This window comes from Syngnathus scovelli, chromosome 19 (assembly GCF_024217435.2).
Source record: "Syngnathus scovelli strain Florida chromosome 19, RoL_Ssco_1.2, whole genome shotgun sequence".
NCBI classification, from domain to species: domain Eukaryota; kingdom Metazoa; phylum Chordata; class Actinopteri; order Syngnathiformes; family Syngnathidae; genus Syngnathus; species Syngnathus scovelli.
In genome coordinates, this window is record NC_090865.1 from 2,035,886 (window position 1) to 2,058,857 (window position 22,972).

The following is a 22,972-nucleotide window of genomic DNA, read 5'->3' on the forward strand; positions in this document are numbered from 1 at the left end:
AGCTTTTACCTTGTGTTCAGGAGACCCGGGTTCGAGTCCGACACCTTCTTCTGTGTCAATAAATGTAAACGTTGCATAGAGCAGGACTCGAACCAGGATCTCCTGAACACCGGGCCAATTTTTAAACGTTATGCTACCTTGCCATGAAAATTTCGATTTTTTATTTGCAAGTGTACCTTAGAACCAAAGGACAGATTGCCATGATAACAGAATCTCAATTGGGATCGTGAATAAATGTTTCACCCTTTCACTCGTTACGTGCATTAATTAGCTCTACCGCACAAAAAAAGCTCATTTGATGATAAATGAAGGCGTAACAGCAACGTGTTTGTAACAGTGTCTTTATTTGTACATGATGTGAGTCTTCCCTGAGACAAGTGCTGGGAAAAACATCGTTTGTGAAAATGCATACATCCATTTGGGAATTGATCAGGTTCAAACCGGCTGACCAAACTGCAGTCGCCATTCACCCAACAAATAATGTGACTCTGGTCTATTCACAGTATTGGATTGGAGTCTGAAAAGTTGTCACTTTGATTTGTAGTGTAAAAAGCAGGGTAAGGGGTAAGGAGTTCGGATTTAGGGGTAGGTGTGTGTGTATATATATATGTATAATTATATAAAAATGATGTAAAAATCATCACCACTTCATCTGCTTTCCAGTTCATAATGTAGTAAACTCCTTCAAAACAAGCCCTCACATGTTAAATAGATTTTTTTTAACGTCTTAAAAAAAAAAGGCTACTTTTGAAAATGTACAGGGTGATTGAAAAGTTACAATCTTTTAAAATACTAATTTTCTTAAATATATGAGAATTATTTTTGTCTTCTTTTTCTTTATTTTATATAATTAATTAAATAATTGTAATTAAATCTGGCCAGTTGCTAGTTCCGCTTGGGCAAAGGTTTAAATTTCAATTTAATTAAAAGATGGAGTCCTTCCACATTCTGTAGTTTAGGTAACAGAACTAATGCTACATGCTAACTTTTCTTTTCATATCCGTTTCTTATAAAAAAACAATAGATAAAAATTACAATAAATGAATAATTTATTATGTACTTGAAAGAAGAGGGGACATTTTACTTACTCTGTATTATTTAAAAAAAATGTGAAATATTTCTTAAAGAAAAAAAAAATTACAAGAAGACACCAAAACATGGTGACTACATTTTCTGCTGTCCAAGTCTCTGTCTCCATGATGAGACATCCATCTTGTCCCTGTATTTTCGGGCATCCTTCAGGATTCACGAATGTGTTCTCGTGATCATCTTGAGACGAGCTTGGTCGATGACATCCAGCAGGTTCTTGGCATCCACAGCGAGGGCGTGCGCCGCCATTAGCATCTGCTTTTTGTAGTCCTTCTGCAAGCTGCAAACAAAGACGAGACGAGCGCCACGTCAACACCAAGGCAAAGGCGAGAAAAAAAGTCAGTACGGCGCTCACCTAGTCATAACGTACTGCTGCGCCAGCTTCATCTTGGCGATCAGCTCTGCCAGGTCAGAATTGAGCAGCTTCTGGGCCATCTCGATCTATGGCGGGTGGGATGATGTCCCATGATAATGAAATCAAGTTTATTTTGAAAAAATGCTGACATCTGCATTCCAAGCTTTGGTTTTGTGTCAGCTGTGTGGTTTTACCTCTCGATGGGTGCTTGCGGGCAGTACGGGAATGGTCTCATCCACAGTGGCCAGCAAAGTTCTCAACGCCAGACCCACTTCCTGCAAAACACACACACACAAAAGCTCAGCAAAAGTCTCTAAATGGAATATTGCGTTTGTGACTAGCCCCGCTCACCTTGACCATGGGCACATACTCCTCGGGCGCCGCCGGCTGGATCCGGTTGGACATCTCAATAACCGACTTGACCAGCGCCGTCACGTTTTCGTACACTTTGTCGTTGGAGCGATCCAGGTTGGCTGTGGGGGGCGGGCTGATCTCCTGGGGCTGTAACTGCACCAGATAAAGAAATAAATGATGGTGATGAATAAAATGGAATGAGAGAAAGATGGGGTAGATGAAAGGAGATATAGCAGAGATGGATAATCATGTGGATAGATACAGATTTTAAGATTTGGAGATAGATATACAGACATAGAGAACTATACACAAAATAATACACTACATTATATTTCCTACTACTATTGCTAGAACCAATACTGATTAGGACTCCAGAAATAACAGTGGAACCTCCAATGTAAACTAAATAAAAATACACGTCATCCATGACATGACAATTTTTGGCCTAGTGTTACGGTTTCAGAGTAGTTTTAAAACTAGGGTTAGGGTTTCAAAGTAGGTTTTAAAACTAGGGTTAGGCTTTCAATATAGGATTTAAACTAGAGTTAGGGTTTCATAGTAAGGTTTAACACTAGAGTTAGGGTTTCAAAGTAGGATTTAAACTAGGGTTTAGGGTTTCAAAGTAGGGTTTAAAACTAGGGTTAGGGGTTCAAAGTAGGATTTAACCTAGCATTAGGGTTTAAAAGTAGGGTTTTAAGCTAAGGTTAGGGTTTCAAAGTAGGGTTAGGGGTTCAAAGTAGGATTTAACCAGTCTTCCTCTTGTAATTTTCCATGGTAGCCATTATGCTTTCAGCTACTTACTAAGCTAAATGACTTTAGAATCTGCTTGGTAAAACTAGAACATGTTTGAGTAGCCAGACACCTTTCCTATGTGGCATTAAATTTAAATTGTACTACAGTTGGAGGCCTTACACGATGGAGGGAGCACCTTTTTCAAGGGCCCTAAAAGTATTTGGAGGGTCCACTGTATTTGGCATTCTTCAATTATTCACCAAATGAGTTCCCAGACTACTGAATCACTACGCTAGGACGCACGGATCATCTTACCCTCCACGGCTATTTGGGGAGACATGAGGAGAGAGCGAGGGACAACAAGTTAGCCCAAATGCTGTTAGGCGTTAGCATGAGATGGCGGCGGCACCACACATTCGTCAACTTGTGAGCAGGACATACGTACGTACCTTCACGCCCTCATTGTAGCTATCGACGGGGCCGAGGACGGACAGGTTGCTCAGGTGGGCGGGGGCTCCGGGCCGAGGAGGCTTCTTTGGTGGAGCCACGTGTTCTAAAAGACAACAGCAAAAATAAAATAAATCAATATTAGCAAGCGTAGGAGGTCTATGATTTGCTACTTAAACTTCAACATGGGTGTGGCGAACTTCACATCATTTGTCTGCTTCTTCCTACCTGGTTTACCCACAGGCTGGTAGATATGCTGGCTTCCACCCTGCAAAAAGAGGCAACAGGTCAGGGAGGGGCAGGTTGAGCATTTTGTGGCATCTTTGTGGTCACCAACTGAAGAAGAAACTTGCATATGGAAAGAGAAGCACTGACCGGCGCCTGGAGCGTGCCGTCCTCTCGTTCGATGCTCCCTCGGCTGTTCCTGGGCTCAGCCTTCTGGAGAAAAACAACAACTTTTATTAGAAACTATGTTGCGCCAGAGGAGCAAAAAAAAAAAGAAACAATGTGTCCCTGGTTCTGTCCCTTTGCTCCTGTACCATTGTGGTGAAGCATGCCTTGAAGAGTTGCATCCTGGGAGAAAAAGGAGTCTGAGAAAAAGACTGGCGCTCATGTGGAAGGAGAGTCGAGAAAAGAGGATTTTAAGAGGAGAGGAAGTAGACGGCAGAAATAGGAAAAAGGAGGGTTTTTTTTTTTCCAAAAGGAGGAGGAGCTGGTCAAGGAAAAGATCCCCTCTATTTTCCCTTCAATTCTTTCCATCCGCACCTCGTTCCTCGTTGGTCCCTAACCTCCTGCCAATCCCACTTCCCGTCTCATCGCTTAAACCGGACTAGTTGCAGCCTTGAATATTTCTACGAGAATGGTGGCGGGTTCACGTCACCATGAAGCTCTCCTCCTGCTCCAACCACCGCTGGTCGTCCTCCATCTGCTGCTGCTGCATCATAAGCCTCTCCTCCATGAGCGCTTGGCCTGCACACCCCGTGTCCTGCGAGAACAAAAAGTCCTTCAATACTTTTATTTCCTCAAATTGGTCCTGAAATAGACACCACGTCCCAATTAGTCACGCGTAAAGCTGCTGTTATATTGTGAGAATGTAAAAAGTGACGGCTTCACTATACCTCCATGTTGGCGCTCCACATCGCTGTATGTTCCGGCTTGTGCTGGTTCCAAGAATCAGTGGCAGAGAAGCCGCCTCCTACGCCGTGTGCTGTCGGCTGAATGTGGACGCAAAAGGGAAAGTTACAGCGCAAATATTAATAATAATATAAATCAATGCTGCAAGATAGATATAGCAGATGGGTTATTGATGAGTTGAGTTCAAATGTCCCGCTCCTTATATGGATAGAAGAGCTCAGCACAAGAGGAAATGCCTGCAGTCTGCTTGGATTACTTGTTGAGATGATTGCAGTGCACTCGGAGGTCATGCTGACTGTGCAATTTTTTTTTTTGATACAATAAGAATGATTGTATGTATGTGGTACCTGGTAGTGGTTGTGTTGTGGGCTTGAGAAGTAGCCCTCACTGGAGCGAGGGCTAGGGTAGCCCGGCCGACTCGGCTGAAAACACAAATAAAACACACATTGGGTTGAGTTCAAACAATGAAGCTAATCAATAAGACTAGTGTCACCTTTGGTGGCGCCTCATCAGAACCTCCCGAGTCCCAGGTAACTGTGACTTGTCTTCTCATCTCCATCCTCAGCCGCTCCTCTTGCTGCACCTTCTCCTCCTCCAGTATGGTGCTATTGAGCAAATCCAAAATGGATTGGAATCATTCGGTATAGCGAACCCCGCGTGAGCTGTAATCACGATTACTTGAGTTGCGTTTTGAGTTCGGTGAACCGCGGCCGCTTGCTCGGGTCGTACGACCAGCATTTGGTCATGAGGCTGTAAAGGGTGGGCGGGCACTGGGGCGGCATGGCCAGCCGCTCGCCGTTCTCGATGCGGCCGATCACGTCGTTGTTCTTCACCCCTTGGAAGGGCTTGATGCCGTACATCAGGATCTCCCACATGCAGACGCCTGCATGCACAAATAATGAATAAACACAATAATCACAGGACGCCATTTTAGTCCTAAGCATACAAGCTCACCAAACATCCAGACATCACTAGCGGAGGTGAATCTTCTGAAGTTGATTGACTCAGGAGCCATCCATTTGATAGGGAGTTTCCCTTTGGAGGCTGAAACGAGGGAGGATAAACGCTTGAGAAAAAGTCTCCACTAGATGGCAGTAAAGCCCAACTAAAGCATCCATGCGATTTTCTCAAGTGACAGATGAGCTTCTGATGATCATCACCTTTGTAGTAGGAGCTGTCCTCCATGTAGCGGGACAGACCAAAGTCCCCCAGCATCACACAGTCGATTGAAGACACCAACACGTTACGCGCCGCTATGTCCCTGAAGATGCACTTGTCAGTCACAAATATGAAAGTCACAGGAGGACATCATCTTAAAGCCACTTGACTTACCTGTGCACAAAGCGTTTGCTCTCCAGATACGCCAGCGCAGTGCTGAGCTGGTAGGCAAACAGGATGAGTGTTGCCAAGTCCAGGCTGTACTTCCTCACCTGGAGGAAGGAACGCAGCTGGGAGAAAAGAAAAAAATCATTCTCCATTCAAGCACAGGAATATTGCATCAACGGACCTCTCCAAGCGTGCACAGCTCCATGATGATCCACACCGGGTTCTCTGTGATCACGCCAATCAGCTTGACGATGTGAGGGTGGTCAAACTGCCGCATAGTCACTGCGGGAGCACGTTTAGCACATTTAATCCGACGAGCGTGAATGGAACTGGATGGCTTGGCGGCTGTGCCTTACGGGCTTCTTGCAGGAACTTTTCCCTGACGCTGTCCGAAGTGCAGTTCTTGCACGTCTTGATGGCGACGGCCAACGCTGGCTTGTCCTGCGGAATAACATCTTGACACTCAAGCTGGTTCATCACACGGTTGGGCATTGTGTAAACGTACCGGGATGTTGTAGACTCCTTGGTGCACATCTCCAAACTGACCCTCTCCTATGCAGCAACCGAGCTCGATCCGGTCCCTCTGGATCTCGTAGTCCCGTGCTAAAAAGAAGACGTGAAGTGATGATGCAAATGATGAAAGTTTTTTTATTTTACACCAGATCTTCATCCAATTTTTGCAATACATAAATGTATGAATAAAAATGTAATTAAAACTGAAACAATTGTCATACCATTTTATGAAATACAAATAAACTAATATGTATCATAAAAAATTTAATAACATGAATATTGGCTACCGTTAACAGTAGTCCAGAACATCACCCCCTATTGATTAATTGACTGTTAATTGAATGTCAATGAAAGGAATTTAATCAAACGATCCAAATATTAATAAGGGAGATGATTTGTGGCAAAGAAAATTTCATAAGCAGGCATTTAGAAGTTGGGCAGAATGAGACAGGTAAGTAAAGCTTTGAGGTGTTTTTTTTTTTTACCTTCCACTATTCCATAGGTCACTGCGTTGGCGATGGGTGGGTGCAGAAAGAAAAAAAGAAGACAGGGAGGTGAAAAGCGGGAAAGAAGCAAGACAGCTCGGAAAACACATCCAAGCGAGTCACAGTCGGCGTACTTGGCGGGGATGACAGGTCGCGTACACGCAGGCATGCAAAGAAAATATAGCAGATTTAAGTTTGCTTTCAAAGAAGAAGTAGAAGAGGGAGAAGGAGAGACTAAACATGCGTCACCCCCCCCCCCCCCCCCCCCCCCCCCCTTTGTTGTTTTGGCTTACAGGACAACCAAGAGAAGACAGCCAACGGAAATTGTGCACTTACTGGAGGGCATCGTGTACGTGTCCTCTTCGTCCACTATTTCGGCGTAGTCATCGGTCTCTGTAACGAAAAATGACTTAAAAAGTTTCCCAAAAAATAAGGCATGCACGTTTTTGAGGAAGTGCAGGAGCTTACTGAAAAAAGTCGCACTGTTTTGATAACTCCTGCCCAAAGCGACACCCATACAGCTTATCCTTCTCTCTCTCTCTTTCTCTCTCGCTCTCTAGTTACAAACACGCACACATCGAGACACACACGCACGCACACACACAATTGGCTCGTGTGTCAGCTGAGCTCTTTGACAGCAGCTGGCGTAGCAGTGCGATGGCGGCGGAGAAATTAGGAGAAGGAGGCCAGCAAGAGTTCAAGCGGAGATAAACATAAATAAAAGAAGCAGCGGTCCAACAGAGATGTTTGTGAGAATCAAAAACAGAGAGAGGCAGAAGGAGGAGGAGGAGAAAGAGGAGGAGGAGGGGAAAAAAAGAGGAGGGCAGGATGGACGGAATCCATCCTAACCAGATGGTTGGTGTTTAAAATAAAAATCAGGCTGCAGACTCAGCTGCTAGCAACACGAGTCGAACATCTGCTGTCCGATTCAGTGGACTCTCTGTGGGAACACCAGGAATCTGTTTCTTAAATTCGAGATTGACTCCAAATATTTGAGTAGCCAGGTGGGAGCTAGCGGCTCCGGCTCAATTAAAACAGTGGAAACCATTAAAGTACACACGACTGCCTTTCAAGTTGTTGTAATTTAATATGAGAGGTATGAAAATACGAGAGGTTCAAAAAATAAGAAAGAGCCGCAACGTTCATATTTCATCCTAAACTGGTTTACATTACTTATGGTTTATCTAACGATAAAACATTCCAGTCATTGAGAAACAAAACAAGCCTTGGCTTTTTAAATTCCAGTCTCTCTTTAGTGTGTGTGTGTTTGCCCATTATAGCCAGGAATGCATCGCTTGAAACCAGCAAATGACTTTGTGCGAGAATATATGTCAGTCCACGTGTGCATGTTTGCTCGTGGAGAGAGAGAGAGAGAAGCATGTGGAGAAATTCTCTTAAAGAGAAACATCCCATAGTTGCTGTGGTGGTGTCCTTGGTTTTAGTCGCAAAGCATATAATTGAAAATCATCCATAACTGGTTGAAATTGAGGCCGTTCGAGTTTTGGTCCTTCTACACACAGTTCATAACGCTATTTTTGTGTAACGGTGGCCCGGATCCACAGCGCACTTTGTATAGGCGACATGAAATGAGAAACAACAGAGAGATTAATCACTTTACCATCCCCACTAAGATCTTCTGCAGGGTCCGGGAGAGCATGCAAAAGCAGAGGAGGAGGAGGAGGAGGAGGAAGAGACAAAGAAAGAAAGCAGAGGTTAGTCGCGTCACAAAATGGCCGCAAAGCCAAACACGCAGGCAGTTAGTTAAAGCGCCAATAAATGCGTAAACAAAGACAGTGGTGAGAAGACGCCACACCGTGTCGTCTGCGGCCACTTGTAAATATTTGTGTGAATGGCTGAGGTGAACGCTGAAATTCCAGTGGCGGATGTCAAACGGACAGAATTGCTTAGGGAATCCGCCCCCAAAAAAATTGCACACTTCGAAATTCTGTGGAAGAAATGGAAGAAGCTACAAATGGAGCACATTTTCACAATGAGGTGTCCTAATACTTTTGATCATTTGTCAAATCCGACTGATTCGATTTGCACCCTTCTCCGCCGACTGCTAATGCGTGAAGCTGAAATCGCAAACATGAAATTGCGTTTCGCCTGCGTGTCAAATTGGAAGCCGCCAGCTGAGAACGTTGGGAAAAAGTTCCGCGGCTGCCGTCCAGATTAATGGCTCACTGCGGCTGTCGCCTCGGCCGACAATAATCGCAAAAAGTCTTCTTTCCTGGCCGCAAATTCGGCTCTGTCGCTTTAAATCAACTGCTTAAAAACGTGGATAAAATATTGAATTTGGAACTCAGCAAATTAAATGTGACCTCAGAGTTGAGGTATGTGCTGAACTCATCATTTCACGGTGCTGCTGCGCTTCACTTGCGAGGCAAATGTTAGCTTCAGACAAAGCTTCATTATTTTGTCAACGTTTAAAAAAGTTTATTAACAAAGCAGATTTTAGCCTTGCTCACACACAACCAACCCATTCAACCTGATGACTTTGTTAGTTGATTTTTAATCTAAATTAGCATGATCTGATGAGGCATTCTTATCACAAGGAATACCATTGGGTGGTGAATCAGAACAGAAGACAAAGGGGAGGAGGAAACGCCGCGCCTTGGCTGGCTTGGGAGGAGTCGACGGCGTCGGGTCTTCGGCCAATAGGAGGACAAAAGAGAGGTGGGGGGGGGGGGGGTGGAGGTGACGGCGTGAGTGGAAGACGGACAGAGCGCAGAGAGGGGCCGAACGCGAAGGTAAACAAACAGGACGAAGGAGACAAGACAGGAACAGTGAGAGAAAAAACAGATGTTGGAGGAAATGGAAAGAGCAGGAAAAGTTGTGATAGCGCGAGCACGGCGTTCCCTGACTTACCTGAAACCGAGATGGTTCTCACTCCGCTCTTGACCGCCTCCAACTTCTTCTCATGATTAGACAACCTACAAATAGAAACGTGTTCAGAACTCAAAGTCCGGCAATTATCTCTGCCTTTTTGTGGTGGCCCGCGGAAGGGAAGAGTGAAGGCCAAGGAAAAGAGGAGGAGACTTGCACAGGCGGAAACTATTTGGCTGCCAAACTTATCTCCTTATTTGACCAGCGAGAGAAAGGTACACGCAGTAAAAAAAAACGAGAGGTGAAGGGAGAGTTTAAACCTGGACCCAGCAACTGAGGGATAAACACAAACTTAAAAGTGTAGCAGGCAGGGGGGGGGGGGGGGGGGCTTTAGTAAAAGAACCTTAAACAATGTTGCCGGTAGTTTATATCAAGTGAAAAACAATATTAGCGGGAATTGGAAGGAAATGTCAAGTCATGTTGCTCCCTGGATTGTAAACCGTTCACAACATTCTAGCGTGACCACAAAATAGAATATACTGAAACTGAGGTAATTACAGTTACCCACTGCTATTTGGGAGAAGAAGAAAAAAAAAAAAAGAAGGAATTGTCGACTTGGGGTGGGGGGTTTATTTGTTCAAGTGAAGGATACACCTGGGGGCCACTATTTTAGGAAATACAGTAAGCCTGAGCCTAGAATTACCAAAATAACAAAGGAGTGAAGCTGAGGTTCAACAAAACTTCAAATTTGGAGTAGCACTTACTTTGGAAGGGAAGGTAGCGCTCTCTCCCCCTCTAGAGGACAAACACAATAACAACATGAGCTCGCTAGACAAATCACCATAAAATATAAATATGTACTAAATATTTACACGCCGCTACCTTTCTGTACTCTGACAATGAAAGAGCGCGTTTCCATGGAGATGAGCCGACAGTAGCCGTCAATCAGGTCGGCCAAATTCTCCGCCATGGTCAGCGAGGCGGTCGTGACGGTGAGAGGCTACACACGCAGGTTGCTCATCAAGGATACATCTGACCAAAACTCAAGACCGTGTCAGTGTACCTCAGCGGCTCCTGCGACATTGACTTGTAGCATTCCTTTCCGGTCCTTCTCCTCCATGGCCGAGTACTGGATGGACTGCACTTGGGTGAAGTTAGCCAGATGGGTTGGCTGCAGAAAGGAAAACCGAAACTTGCTTTTTCTTTGTTGCTAACCAAAACAGCAGCACGGAAAATGCCACTTACCGTCGAGCCCTTGTCTGTCAGGTAGCTGATGCCTTCCTCAGGTCCGATTGCAAGCTCCACCTGGATCACCCAGCTTGACTGTGAGGAGGCAAAAAAAACAGAAGAGGCAATGCGTGCAGGACTCCAAGCCCCCACAAGGGGTCAACCTTACACAAAGAACTACTCACCCCAAGGGCGCATTTGAAGCACTCCTTGTCATAGCGGTGGATGGGTGCCAGGATCTCGAGGAACTTGAGGATGCACTCCTCATCATTGAGGTTGGCCACCTGCTTGAACGTCTGCTGGATCAGTTTACGTAGCGTCTTGGCCTGAGCGACAAGGAAGTGCGTCCGACAATTACCACAACATTACAAAGTAGTTACCCCAAGCGTAGTAGTCAACAACAAAAAAATCCACCATTTGGAGACAGTTGAGCTACAAAATTGACTTGGGCAGTTATCCTGCTAGGCTAAGGATATGAAAATCAGGTAGGGAGGCTTAAGCAAACTGTGAATAGCTTCACCATATAGATTAAGACGAGAGATTAGAAGAGATTGGGTTTGGAGGTTGATTTAAAGGCATATGCAGATTTACAGTTGGGCTACTATGGTGCATTCATAATCGAAGAAACAAGGTTGCTGGAGGACGAAATGAACTTTCACAGACTGTTAAATAAGACATGGTGGCGGACGTATTGTCATTAACCTTCCACGTGAAACACAGCTACATTTAATTTAAACGGCTTAAACTGTCAATAAAGACACAAGGCTTTTGTTGTTGTTTTGTTTTTTTAACTAATCCTGCAGACCAACCTGTCGGCATGAATGGACTCTGTAGAAGGCTTTGCCTAACCCTGACATCAGTCACCCTTTACTACCTTGGCCATCTGTTTTTATTTTCTCTGCGTGTGCGTGAGACAAGTGGAGTCTATTGGGAAAGAGAATAATCCCATTAAATGACTCCCATTCCCTTATAGACTTTCAAAGACAGCCACACAAATGACAGCTGTGCCCCCTCCCCCCTCCTCCGACCCCCGACTTCGAATCAATGCCCAACAACTGCAGATGTTCACAAGAATATTTGGAAATCATTCATCCAAAACTTCGATCATTCTGTACGGAGTGTTTCAGATTTAAACGATATGAAAGCTAATTTAAAACCGTACCGTATAATTTTCTGCATATCAACCTTTGTCAAGCAACTAACAGATGCGTGCTAATCGGTTTCAGTCGAAACAACTCCAATAAATACAACGAAACAACAACAGCCACCCTGACATCTGCATTCAAGTCCAATTTATGGATGTTTGAGTGCGCGTGTGGGTGCCTCAAGGATGGGAGGAGGGCCTTTATCCACCATGTTTGTGAAAAGGAGCTAAAGTTGTGGGCAGCTGATGGCAAGGGGAGGGGTTCAGCTGGGCTTGATAGGCAGACGGAGAAGGGAGGCGGGTACCTCCCCCTTTCCTTCCTCATTGTTGGAAGGAGAAAGTGGGTTCAAACGTGACCCCAGGGGTTGCGCACGAGCGGTAGCACGAGCGCCTCTCGGCAGAGCATCTGTCTCCCCCCGCCGCCTGCCGACATCGGGACCTTTTGGGGTCACCGCGCCTTTCCAAACACACCCTGCCCGTAAAAGTGTGCCGTAAATTTATCACTGACACCGGCACACATGAAAACAGCCTCAATGCGGTCAATACTCCAAATTTAAACAGGAATGGAAAACAGTCAACAAATTTGCAGCATAAGTCTGTGAGTAATGTTTTTTTTTTTCATGTTCTTCTCACCTTGACTGAGTCCAGCAGATCTTTGGGGAAAAATCGCCTCAAACCGACATCCTTCCTGTGCACAGAGGTTAAGATGACAAGAGAGAGGAGGGGGGGGAATGTTTAGAATGCGGTAAATACTCAAAGGAATGTTAAATGTGCCTATCTGATCCGAGCTCGTTGCATAAGTGGATGTGGGAAGCGAACATTGGGAAGAATGTGAGGAAGACAACTCACGACACGATCTCGTACGGTAATATTTTGGATTGGATTGAAAAATTTGTGATAATTACACAATGTGAAATGGAATTACACTTATTTAGGAATCAACGTAAACGAATTTCACCACGTGAATGCTAAAAAAAACTAAGTGTTAAAATGGCATCAAAAGGCAAGTGGTTTTACTTTCATTTTTTTTTTAAAGTCTCATTATACAGCGGTTAACTTCTCTGCATATTTGTAAGGCGGCGGGGATTGTTAACTTCAAGCCTTGCAGACAAACTCAGGATACAAATTTAGTTTGTAAATAGCATGCGGCTGTTAGCGTAATGGCGAAAATGAAAATGCCCAGAGAAGCTTGCCAACCACATTTTTACTCTGTCTCCTAAATTTCAAAGTATTTTTATTTTATTTGAGTCTTAGTTCATCTTATTACACAGTGGTCAACTTCAAGTGTTACTTAAAAGTCACGTTGCTTGCTTTGAGAATGTTTGACGAACTCCAGAATGATCAAAACAAGGCAACTGTCACGCCTGGAGTGCTTCTCCTTCCAGTTCTGCTTGGCAGACCATTGACATCTTTTGGGATAGACTGAGACAAAATAACAAAGAAAAAGATTGCAACGAGGACAAAGACTTGGGATGAGCAGGAAGCAGGATACATAATGACTGGAAATTCTTTCTCTGTCCATTGGCAAGCTCATTAGGGCTGTAGGCTCGGAAAGAAAAGACGACGGCAAAAATCGGGCAGCTCGTTAGAGTCGGAGCCAAGCGGCCTCGTTAAGCCGCCCGGTTTGTTAGCGTTAGCAGTCTGCCGCGCGAAGCAGCTTTGCCTTTGTGAGTAATTGCAATCTTGAACATGAATAAAAACAAATGTATGGAGTTGAAAGTGGGCGAGTTTGCAAAACATGCCGGCTGGCTAAAGTACTTACTCCAGCAGCTCATAGTTGGACTTCTTGTCCAGGGCGTTTCCTCCCATCTCTTTATAGACCCTCCTGGAAATCAGAGCAGAGCATACAATTCATTATTAACATCTTAAAGAAATGAATTAATCAAGCAATTAATAGTTAAAGAACCGCTGGGCACTCACCTGATTTCCAGGCATCCAAGTTTAAGGGCGACATCTTGCTCCACTTGATCCCCGATCTGTGCCATGTAGTCATTTTTCACCTGGGTGCCAAATGCAAGCAACAAAGGCATATGTTTATTTCAAGACATATTTATATGGCCGCGCAACAAATGGCACGTTGACAAACAGCCCTACTGACCTAGATGAGTTCCAGGCAATCAGCGCCATATGTCTCGTGTTTCATGAAAGATAGTGTGTTCCTACCTGGTGGTAGAAGTAATTGAGGGTCGGTTTGTCTTCCGTAAACTGCTGCAGGAAGTTTTTGGGGAGGTATCGGATCCTAAGTTCATACCTGCGGAGAAGAAATGAAGAAAGAAAGAAATGACGTCGTCACACAAGGAGAAAGTTGTTGACTTAATCGGACAAAGGTGACATCTGCTTCCTTCTCTCTTTATAGGACCACGGTGCAAAAGGTCCTAAAAGTACAATGGCGTTAGTGGCGAGCGCCACAATAAAAGTGATCGACGAGCCTTTCAACAGACGGGGCCTGCTGGATTTTTCATGAGGCGACTCCCATTAAATCAATCCTGCTGCTTCGCCACGGGCTTACACAAACTAGCTGAGGCTTTGTCAAATTGTCACGTAAGCTGATGATGGCTGAATATTCTTATCAAGTCAAGCAGCTCCGCCTCCTAGCAATTATCCTTTCCAGCTCCTTGGTTTAAAATATAAATGATGACATCTTTCCACGGAGAGAACTTGCAGATGAATTTTTAAAGTGCATTGTCAAATGCCGCTAGCTTCTCTCCGCCTGAAAATTTGCTCACCTCCACTCCTCATTGGGGCGCGCCTGTTCGTATTTCTCACGGACGTGCGACACGCCCATGTCGGGGTGAAGCCAGTGCACTTGGTCTCTGGGTTGGCCGCTGCTGCTTAGACGCAGGCCGAAGCATGACGTCCACCGCACCTTGTGGATGTCAAGGATCTTCTGGATGATTCCCTGTGGACAAGGATGTGATGTTACCGTCACTTAAACTGATAGTGGGTTCTCCTCGCGCATCACTTCAAATTGAACATGACGTTCACGCTGAAACAAGCTGCCAGATATCACATGCCCATTAATGCTCAAAGGAGCATATGTGTGTTGCCATGCAAAAACTCTAGCAGAGGTCGGGGGGGTTGACCCAGATATAGAGGGAGACCGCTTAACTATTTGCGTTGTGGTACAGGGGGTCCTCGGTTTATCACGAGTCAAATGTCATATCACGTTTTGAATTGGATTAATTTTGACAGAATTGAAATCTGAAAATCTTACCCGGACATCAGCAGCATCCCCGTATCGGATGTTGGAGGACCAGCTGCTGAGTTCTGTGTTGGGCTCAAAGTGATGGCAGACCTTGAGGACCCTGTCCACCGATCCGGCGGCGGCACGGTCCGACCCCCCGGCGCTGAGCCGCGACTTGGCGCCACCGTCCAGCAGGGCGTGATTGAGGTTGGGATCCACGTAGGGCGTCGCCATGGTCTTCCCTGCTGACACCGCCGCGGCTAAGTGTCTGTCATATTCTGGAAAACAAGCACAGCCGGGTCAAGGCTCGTCCATTCTACGACCCAAGCCAGACAATGGACCACGGTGTTTATTTTTCCTGACATTGACAAACTTCCTGGAATCGAACCCATCTGGGAATGCCTCTTGTCGTCATGTGTGTCTTGACTTGGGTTGAAGCGGAAAAACAAACTCATCATACAAAAGCTATTCTCTCATTTGAGATGTTTCGTGTGTGTGTGTGTGTGTGTGGGGGGGGGACAATCTGTGAATAACAAACGGTGAATAAGTGGCGGCATTCACTGGAGTCCCCCTATTAGGGAAATGACTGCCCTACCTCGGCCCCAACATATGGGAAAGGGGCTACAGCCGCTCGTCGCCATGGAAACACATGTCAGTCTCTGGCAGTGTCCGTCACCGCCGAGCACAGACAGGCAGCTGGCGGCCTCACAAACACGCATGACGCCGCAACTTGTCCCGGGCGATGAAAGCGAGCATGCGAGATCCGCCACTTCCAGCGGCATTAAAGAGCAAATCCCTCAAGTTGGAAGTTGTGACAATGCCAACATTGGAGTCCTTTAGCCTGAGGTCCTCAAAGTCCAGAAAGTTCTCTCCCCACGACGGCCCCCTTTTTTTCTGGCTGTTTGTTAACGGGCTGTTCCTGCCCCATGCCTGCGCTCCGTAGTTACACCGTTGCCGTGGAAGTGTGACGTGACTCACTCGAGAGACAATTTGGATAGCTTTTCACAGTGAAGAAGAAAGAAAAAAAAGTAACTTTTCCAGATCGGTGCACGTACACTTGATTAGCCAATGGGAAGACGTCCTCTTGTTTAGCAACGGCGGTGTGCAATGAAAGAGAGGGACAGAAGCAGCGATGCAGGATCGACGGCGAAGGCGACCATTGTCTCGGGGAAGAATGAGAGGAAAAGGAGGACAAGCGCGACACGGGTGAAAGTTGAATAGGGAGCTGAAGAGAGGCGAGAGGAGGAGCAGGAGGAATATGCTAATCGCTAAAACATCGGGACTGTTCAATGAATATGCCCTCCCACTTTTGCCCATCATGATTGTGATGTCACAGGAATGGACTGGAAATCAGGCCGGGCTTAAAAAATGTTCTGTAATTATCTCATTCTTTCAAAACTAATTGTAAATGTTTCTATTTTCATCTCGAAAATTGCCACATGCATTGCCTGCACATGTGCATTTTTATTAGCACACAGATGGATGGACTGGGTTGCCAGTGCACACAAATGGTAATACGCCCTTCACGTCATTTTGCGCTCTCTGGGCTTTGGGGATGAACTTGGCAACCAGAAAGGGACCTACTTTCTAATTACAGCCGTTCGTGGTGCATTGACCTTTAAGTAACACCGCAAACAAATGACTTCCTCTGTTCTCCGTCAGGGAGAAGCTTTGTCGGTCACCTCACCCGACCGAGCCTTTGGCAGCTGTATGATAATGAGTATAAAATCAGGCAAGAATGGGGGCGGGCGACGGGGTCACTCACCTGTGTAGTAGACAATCCTGGAGATATCTGAAAGACAAAAAAAATAGAAAGCAGATTGATTTTAGTGGGAAGCAACAATGGCATATGGATTGAGGATAATCAATAGGTCCCAGGATCATGGATAAACACCAGAAAGGACTTCTTCAAAATGAGGGGAAACAAAAGCGCTGCCATATTAAAAAGCACAGACTTGAATTATTAAGGTTAACTGTACAAAATGGCAAGTCATGAGACTCTCTCCATATTATTGCCCGTCAGCATGGGATTGTCCAACGGGCTTTTGGGTCCGGTTATGGCGTCACTGATCCTGAGTCAGGTCAAGACGATAAGTGCTTTCGACAACCGGGGCTGCACACACACACACACACACACACACACGCTCGCACTAACTTAGAGTGAAATGACAGAAGAGGGTCATCAACAAAGATGATGTAATGCCAAGAAAGGCCACAGAGAGGAAGTGCAAACTCAGGTCGTATAGTTTATCGACCAACACTTTGTAATACGAAACCGGTGTGTGTGTGTGTGCGTGCACAGTGGAGGCACAAAGGGCCTTCAATTACCAATAAATCCTAAGGTGTGACTTTTATGATTTGCACATTTTCTCTTGATGTCCTTGTACAGTAAAAAGGAACACGGCAAAAAAAAAAAAGAGAGAAATAGATATTTGTAGCTAAAGAGAGGCTTCTTGACTGTCGGTTACGTACACAGCCCACCTCAGTGGTCAGCAGGAGGCGCGCAGGTTGTGTCTACGACCCTGCGGACAAAGAAGTGCTACTGGAGCATGCAGTCTAGCGTTCAACAGAACTGTGCCCGAGGCGACCAGCACACCTGCTAGTCAAAAACACAGCGGGGATGCGTGGAAAATCAAGCCTTTTGTATGCAAAAGGAAAGCTGTGACTTATTGACGTAGATAAATTGACAGATTGATGACTCTATTTGGAGCAATTTTTACAAGGTAAAGTAAAATGTTAAAGTCTTTTTTATGGATCATCAAGCAGGTACACCACTTTTTTGTCTTCTACGGCACAAGTCATTTCCTATGTGATCAGTCAAGTTCCGATAAAGATCAAATTGGCAAACATAAAACACCATGCATAAAACATAATGAACGCCAATCAGCGTTTATCTTCACAAGCACACATTCGTTGAGGTGCGGCGATAACGTGTTCGCCGGGATTAGCACGCAGGGGTGGCCTCACCGTTTATTTTATTCACCATTGATCAAATATATTTTTTTTTTACGGTATTGACCTTCTTACGTAGTCAAAATGAATATCCAAATCAAAGTCTTCCATAACCTTAACAAGCCATATAATAACCTAGAAATAAACAACATGGTTTCTGTGTCACAAGGCGGACAAAACAAAATACCGCAAACCGAAATATACATATGGCTGTGCCCAAGACAAAAACAAGAAGAGTCTATGTAAGGATGCACAACACAAGCCTCTAATTTACCATCCGTATCCACTCCCCCCCACACACACACACAACTTCCCACACATGCGCCTACTTAAAGCCTCCTTATGTGCACACTTGACATTTAAACACACACACACCCTCTTGATCAAGAAGAAAGAGGATTATGTCACCTCTTAAAGTTCTATTCCGACTGCACGCTTCAACGTTTTTAATCAATAAAAAAAAAAAAGTGCTGATTTGGAATTAAAAGTGTCACAGAGTGGCAACAATAGTTTAAGAAAGTCAGTTTACGTGAATTTTCAATGTGCCGGTTTCTCCACCTTCTTCAAAACTCCATCTACGGCAAATAGAACATGACACATGCATTAAATCCTCCATGTCAAACCTTACCATGGTATAATCCCTCCATTTAAAGTCCAGTAGAGAGGGGGAAAAAGAAGCGCAAGATTCCCCCCTACTAACCAAATGAAAGGAGGCTATACTGGGAAAGCCCAAATCCCAGCCGGGCTTCTGCGGTCACTCTGTCACTTTACAAACCGGCCTTCCCCTTCCTTCCTAATCCCGCGCTACAACTACTACAACTCCACTGACACACACGAGTGAGGAATCGGAGGAGAGAGGGAAGGAGAGAGAGAGAGAGGAGAGGGGGAGGGAGATGAGTGAGTGGATGGATGGAGGAGGAAGAAGGGGGAGGGGGAATCTTTGTCCAGCAGGAGAGGGATGAAGGGGAAAAGCGAGAGAGCGAGAGGCAGCCAGATGTACGAGTCACTTTGAGTTGATAGAAGCGGGAGGCAAGAGAAAATGCAATGCCAAGGAGGCGAAAAACGACATAAGACGGCTGAAAATACATTTGGAGAAAAAAAAAAAAAAGGTTCAGTCGGTCCATATGAGTGTTTTCCAGCACGTGGAACAAGAAGAACCAACTTTGGGGGTAGTAACAGAAAAATCAGGACACACACCTGAAAGGGTTTATTATTTTTCCAGAAAAATATATAGACTGTAAATTTGATTTACGGTTGCATTTTTGTTGGTGACTGACAATGACGTAAAAAAAATTCTATCAAACTTCAATACATATTAAATGAATGAGACAGAGGAAAGACAATCCCCCCTTGATCTCAAACAGACCACAAGGCAAGACCAGAGTTGCTCAAGAGTAAAGCAGATTAATGGGCCAGCAGATTAGTAGGCCAAGATGTCACACACTCGCATCCATCCTATATGACCCGGTCTCTGTGTAGTACCACTGCCCTCTTGTGGCAAGGCGATTTCAACGAGGGTCCCAAATAAATGTTGTTTATTCAGCGCATTTCCTGCCTGCGTAAAGTTGAAAATCCATCACATTAAAACAGGTTGGAACCAGCTCGAAGAATGGAGACCGAAGACCACTGCTCAATGAACCTTTGTGTAAAAGGACAGCATTTGCGGGTGACTCATCACACACAAACCCTGACACACACACATACAGACACAGTGGTATTTTACCCGCAGCTGACCTCAGCTCCAGTTATGTCTCGAAACGTGCGACCGCGATGCCGTAACGCTGGCTTGCTTCCAGGTGTTCCACTGAAGTTGTCTATTCCGACGGGGTGTGAGCGAGATGCAGCTTGATGAGCAAAGATGAGGTCATCCCTTTGACACCGATTTGTGACTCAGGACTGTTTTGAAAATTGTCTTTCCAGTTGGGGAGCAACCCCAAGATTTTACTCGTCAACCAGACAATGGCCACAGACAGCAGGGGAAAAAAATATATACAGAACAATAGGCGGTGAAAACATAAACATCCTGTCAAAAAAAAAAAAAAGAAGCCCCAAAGTTCCTCCAATTCATCTTTTTGAAAATCCAGCTGCAAGTGATTTCACATGCGTTGGTCCTTTTCCACTCTGTCTTGTATTTCTCTTTTTCCTACCATTTGTCTTCACCCCAGCACACTTCTCGTCTTTATGACAATGACTTCTTTCTTTTGTCGACGTGTAATTACGCCGACGGCTCCCGCCATCTCACACACACACACACAGACATACGCAAAGAGAAGAGGGCAAACTACTTTACAAGATGTGCGTCTCCGTGTTTTTGCGGTACTGCGGCATTACTAAGTCCTATTATTCCCGTTGAGTCTGTTTGAGTCCAGGGAATCACCACGTTCCAGCTCCATTTATCATGATCTGGCATCATGAGGACCAGTTTGTCTTTATTCCTGTCCTCAAATGGAGAGCGAAGGGACTCAAGGAGGTTTGCACGAGTGTGTGTTTTTGCGCACACGTCCGGGTATGTGCATGCCCCCAAGGAGGGCCGGGTCATTAGCAATGATGTCATTTCCTGCCATTGTGGCAGATTGCAGTCTACCCTGCACATTAGTTTTATCCACACACTTCATAAAGCACTTGAAGAACATCTGAGCATCTTTTTACACAACCAGCAATGTGGAAGGGCTCAAAAGTCAGAAGTTGCTGTCAACTGCAAAAGACATCACAGTGCCTAAGGGCCGAGGTCAATCGCGGCTCATCTATTTCTGAGCTTGTGATGTTTACATTCATCCAGCATCACGGTGATATTCAATCTTCACAATCAATCACAAGCAACACCCCAAAGGAATCCAAAATTCACTGCCATTGATCGACGTCAAAGATTCCATTTAACCGGGCTAGCGGTGAATGAGTTAATGGCTGGCTTCCAACCAATAAAAGTGGCATGCCCATGTAGTAAGGACAGAACACACAACCTTATTCAGGAACTCAGCATTCCTCTAACACACAAGTGATTGCTATCAGCCAGAGTCATGCTACACTAGACTGGCGCTTTTGTCACCCTTTTGCGCGTCTCTCAATTCATTGCTGTGGCAAAAAGAGAATGCAAGAAAGTGGGAACAAGTGGGACAAGATTTTTCTACGGGGGTTGACTGTAGGATCTTCGAGAGTCGTCAAGTGTTACTATAAATACAAGCACCGCTCTACAATTTACACACGCACACCACAAACACGCCTGGCTGTATTAGTCAGCTGGAGCCGACCACATGAAAAGAGTCGAATCAGAGTCAAACTCTATCGCTTTCTATAAAACTTTTAAAAACAATCCTTATTTGGGATCAGCATCTCAAATTATAAAACCTTGATGATACGTTGTAAGTCCAACATCTTGTACATTTTGAAATTCAACCACGAATTGTGAAAGAAAATATGGCTTCAAAGTCGCACGACACGAATGTCAAAATGACAGAGGGAAGCTCGTCACCAAATTATTTCCGGGTTCATCTTCTATATCTGTTTGGGATCTTTAAAGAGGTCATTAGCAATCGGCTTATATGAAGAACTTCGATGCACATCACCTGAGTGGTCCTGTATTTCTTCAAGAGCCGTGTAAAAAAAAAATGATGCACGCATGGAGACGAAAAATGATTAGTGCTCGGAGGCTGCATCTCGAGTGGATACTGCAGTTCATTAGCATTCGCTCGCATCTGGAATATGAAGTGGAGGCAAATGGTGCGCAACTACACAGCACATCTATAATGTGACACTTCTGCTCATTTCAAATAATCACTCCAACGTGTGCTTTACAATTCTCACTCTTAAGCATGTGAGAAATGGACTGGAGTGGACGATACGGTAGTTTTAAAGTCACCAATTTAAGGACTTTGACACAGATTTAAGATTACAGACAAGTGAGTCAACTGTAAGTAGATAAAGGGGAGTGTGTGGATACATGAGACTCTCCACACTTTGCTTTTTAACCACAGGTACATATAGAATTCTTAACATAGTTAATTATTATTGTCAAATATCCTTAATTATATGGCTTAATGATTTGTTTTTCTATGCATGTTTTGAGTGCCAGTCTGCTAATTTAATTTAGAAACTAATTAATAAAAATGATTATATGGTGCCAGTTCTTGACAACAGGAACCCTTTTATAAAGTTATGAAAGTTTGAAACTCAGATTTACCATAGGGAATTAAAGATGTTTGAGAATATTAAAAATTTTGGACACATAGCTAATTAAGGTACTTCTATCTGATAGAAAGTAGTTCACTAGGTTTGGGGGGGATAAACGTGGTCTAATGTTGCATAAGATGGCCCAAGGTGGTCTGCGGTGTTCTACAAATGGAACCTTTTAAAAGTCTGGACCGGACCAAAAGGGCACCTGGAAGGGAGATCTGGGAGCACAAAAGTGGGTTAATCCAGTTAAAGTGGAGGTAATGTAACTCCATGTGACTTTGTGAGGCCAACGGTTCTTGCAACATGCTTTTCCCACCACTCCGTTGCATTAAAAACAAATCCCAACTTATATGCAACACTTTAATAAAGTGACAAAGTGGCAAAAACATTGACAGTTCGAGCGTTGAAATAGTGAATCGACGCGCCCCATCATTTCCTTTTCGCTCCTCAAGTACTACAAGTACTGCAAAACACCTCTCCTACAAGTGAGGTCGAAATGTTTACTTACATTCTCTTAAGGACTTTTGTAGACTTGAAAATCCGGGAGAAGTTGCAGGAAAATCCGCTACGTGCACCGCGAAAGCCAGAAGTAGTTATCTGCGGCGTTTTTATCGCTCCGATCTCTCTCCAATCTCGCCCCCTCAATGTCTCGCTCTCCCCCCCTTCGCTCGATCTCCGCTCGGCTGTTCCTGCTTCCCCTCCTCGCTCGCCCCCGTCTACATCCAACATTCCAACATGGCCGCCACCGGGAGCCAGGCAGGCAGACAGACAGGCGTGCGCATTTACGCACGCGCGAGCCACGCCTACTTTATGAATGAATCGAGTGTATGGAATTGATAACCTCGGGGGAATTTCTTGACAAAAGCGTCACTATGATGCGTTTTGTCAGCCATGACTCGTGTTTTGACAGCCGTTTGTGTGTGTTTTATTTTTTATTTAATAACAAGCGTTAGTGGGGAAAAATACAGACGCAAAAGGATAAGGAGCAGAACTTGGGCAAAGGTAAAATACATAAAAAAATTGAAGTAGGTCTG

At 44.9% G+C, this 22,972-nt stretch overlaps 1 protein-coding gene across 13 annotated transcripts; it reads right to left on the reverse strand.

Annotated features, from left to right (window-relative positions):
• Positions 1 to 325: 325 nt before the first annotated feature.
• LOC125986721 (focal adhesion kinase 1) lies at positions 326 to 22,673 on the reverse strand. 13 transcript variants are annotated; one of them, XM_049750566.2, is made up of 36 exons: positions 22,447 to 22,673; positions 16,582 to 16,608; positions 14,847 to 15,094; positions 14,359 to 14,531; positions 13,796 to 13,883; positions 13,553 to 13,632; positions 13,395 to 13,457; positions 12,266 to 12,320; positions 10,674 to 10,814; positions 10,507 to 10,584; positions 10,325 to 10,432; positions 10,144 to 10,261; positions 10,026 to 10,056; positions 9,304 to 9,368; positions 8,997 to 9,083; positions 8,054 to 8,071; positions 6,772 to 6,828; positions 6,436 to 6,456; positions 5,943 to 6,040; positions 5,794 to 5,878; positions 5,619 to 5,719; positions 5,444 to 5,559; positions 5,272 to 5,372; positions 5,066 to 5,155; positions 4,790 to 4,994; positions 4,605 to 4,716; positions 4,459 to 4,533; positions 4,096 to 4,191; positions 3,858 to 3,962; positions 3,353 to 3,415; positions 3,206 to 3,245; positions 2,980 to 3,083; positions 1,796 to 1,951; positions 1,639 to 1,719; positions 1,445 to 1,530; positions 326 to 1,369 (listed from the first exon to the last, which is right to left on the reverse strand). In XM_049750566.2, the coding sequence occupies exons 3-36, from the start codon at positions 15,048 to 15,050 to the stop codon at positions 1,246 to 1,248; spliced, it is 3,225 nt and encodes a 1,074-aa protein (XP_049606523.1). In that variant the 5' UTR covers positions 15,051 to 15,094; positions 16,582 to 16,608; positions 22,447 to 22,673; the 3' UTR covers positions 326 to 1,245. The 13 variants fall into 13 exon arrangements, with proteins under 13 accessions (XP_049606523.1, XP_049606521.1, XP_049606511.1 ...); XM_049750564.2 differs by lacking the exon at positions 22,447 to 22,673 and adding an exon at positions 18,397 to 18,622; XM_049750554.2 differs by lacking the exons at positions 16,582 to 16,608; positions 22,447 to 22,673 and adding an exon at positions 15,412 to 16,026 and having other exon boundaries at positions 3,353 to 3,412.
• Between the last annotated feature and the right edge of the window lie 299 nt (positions 22,674 to 22,972).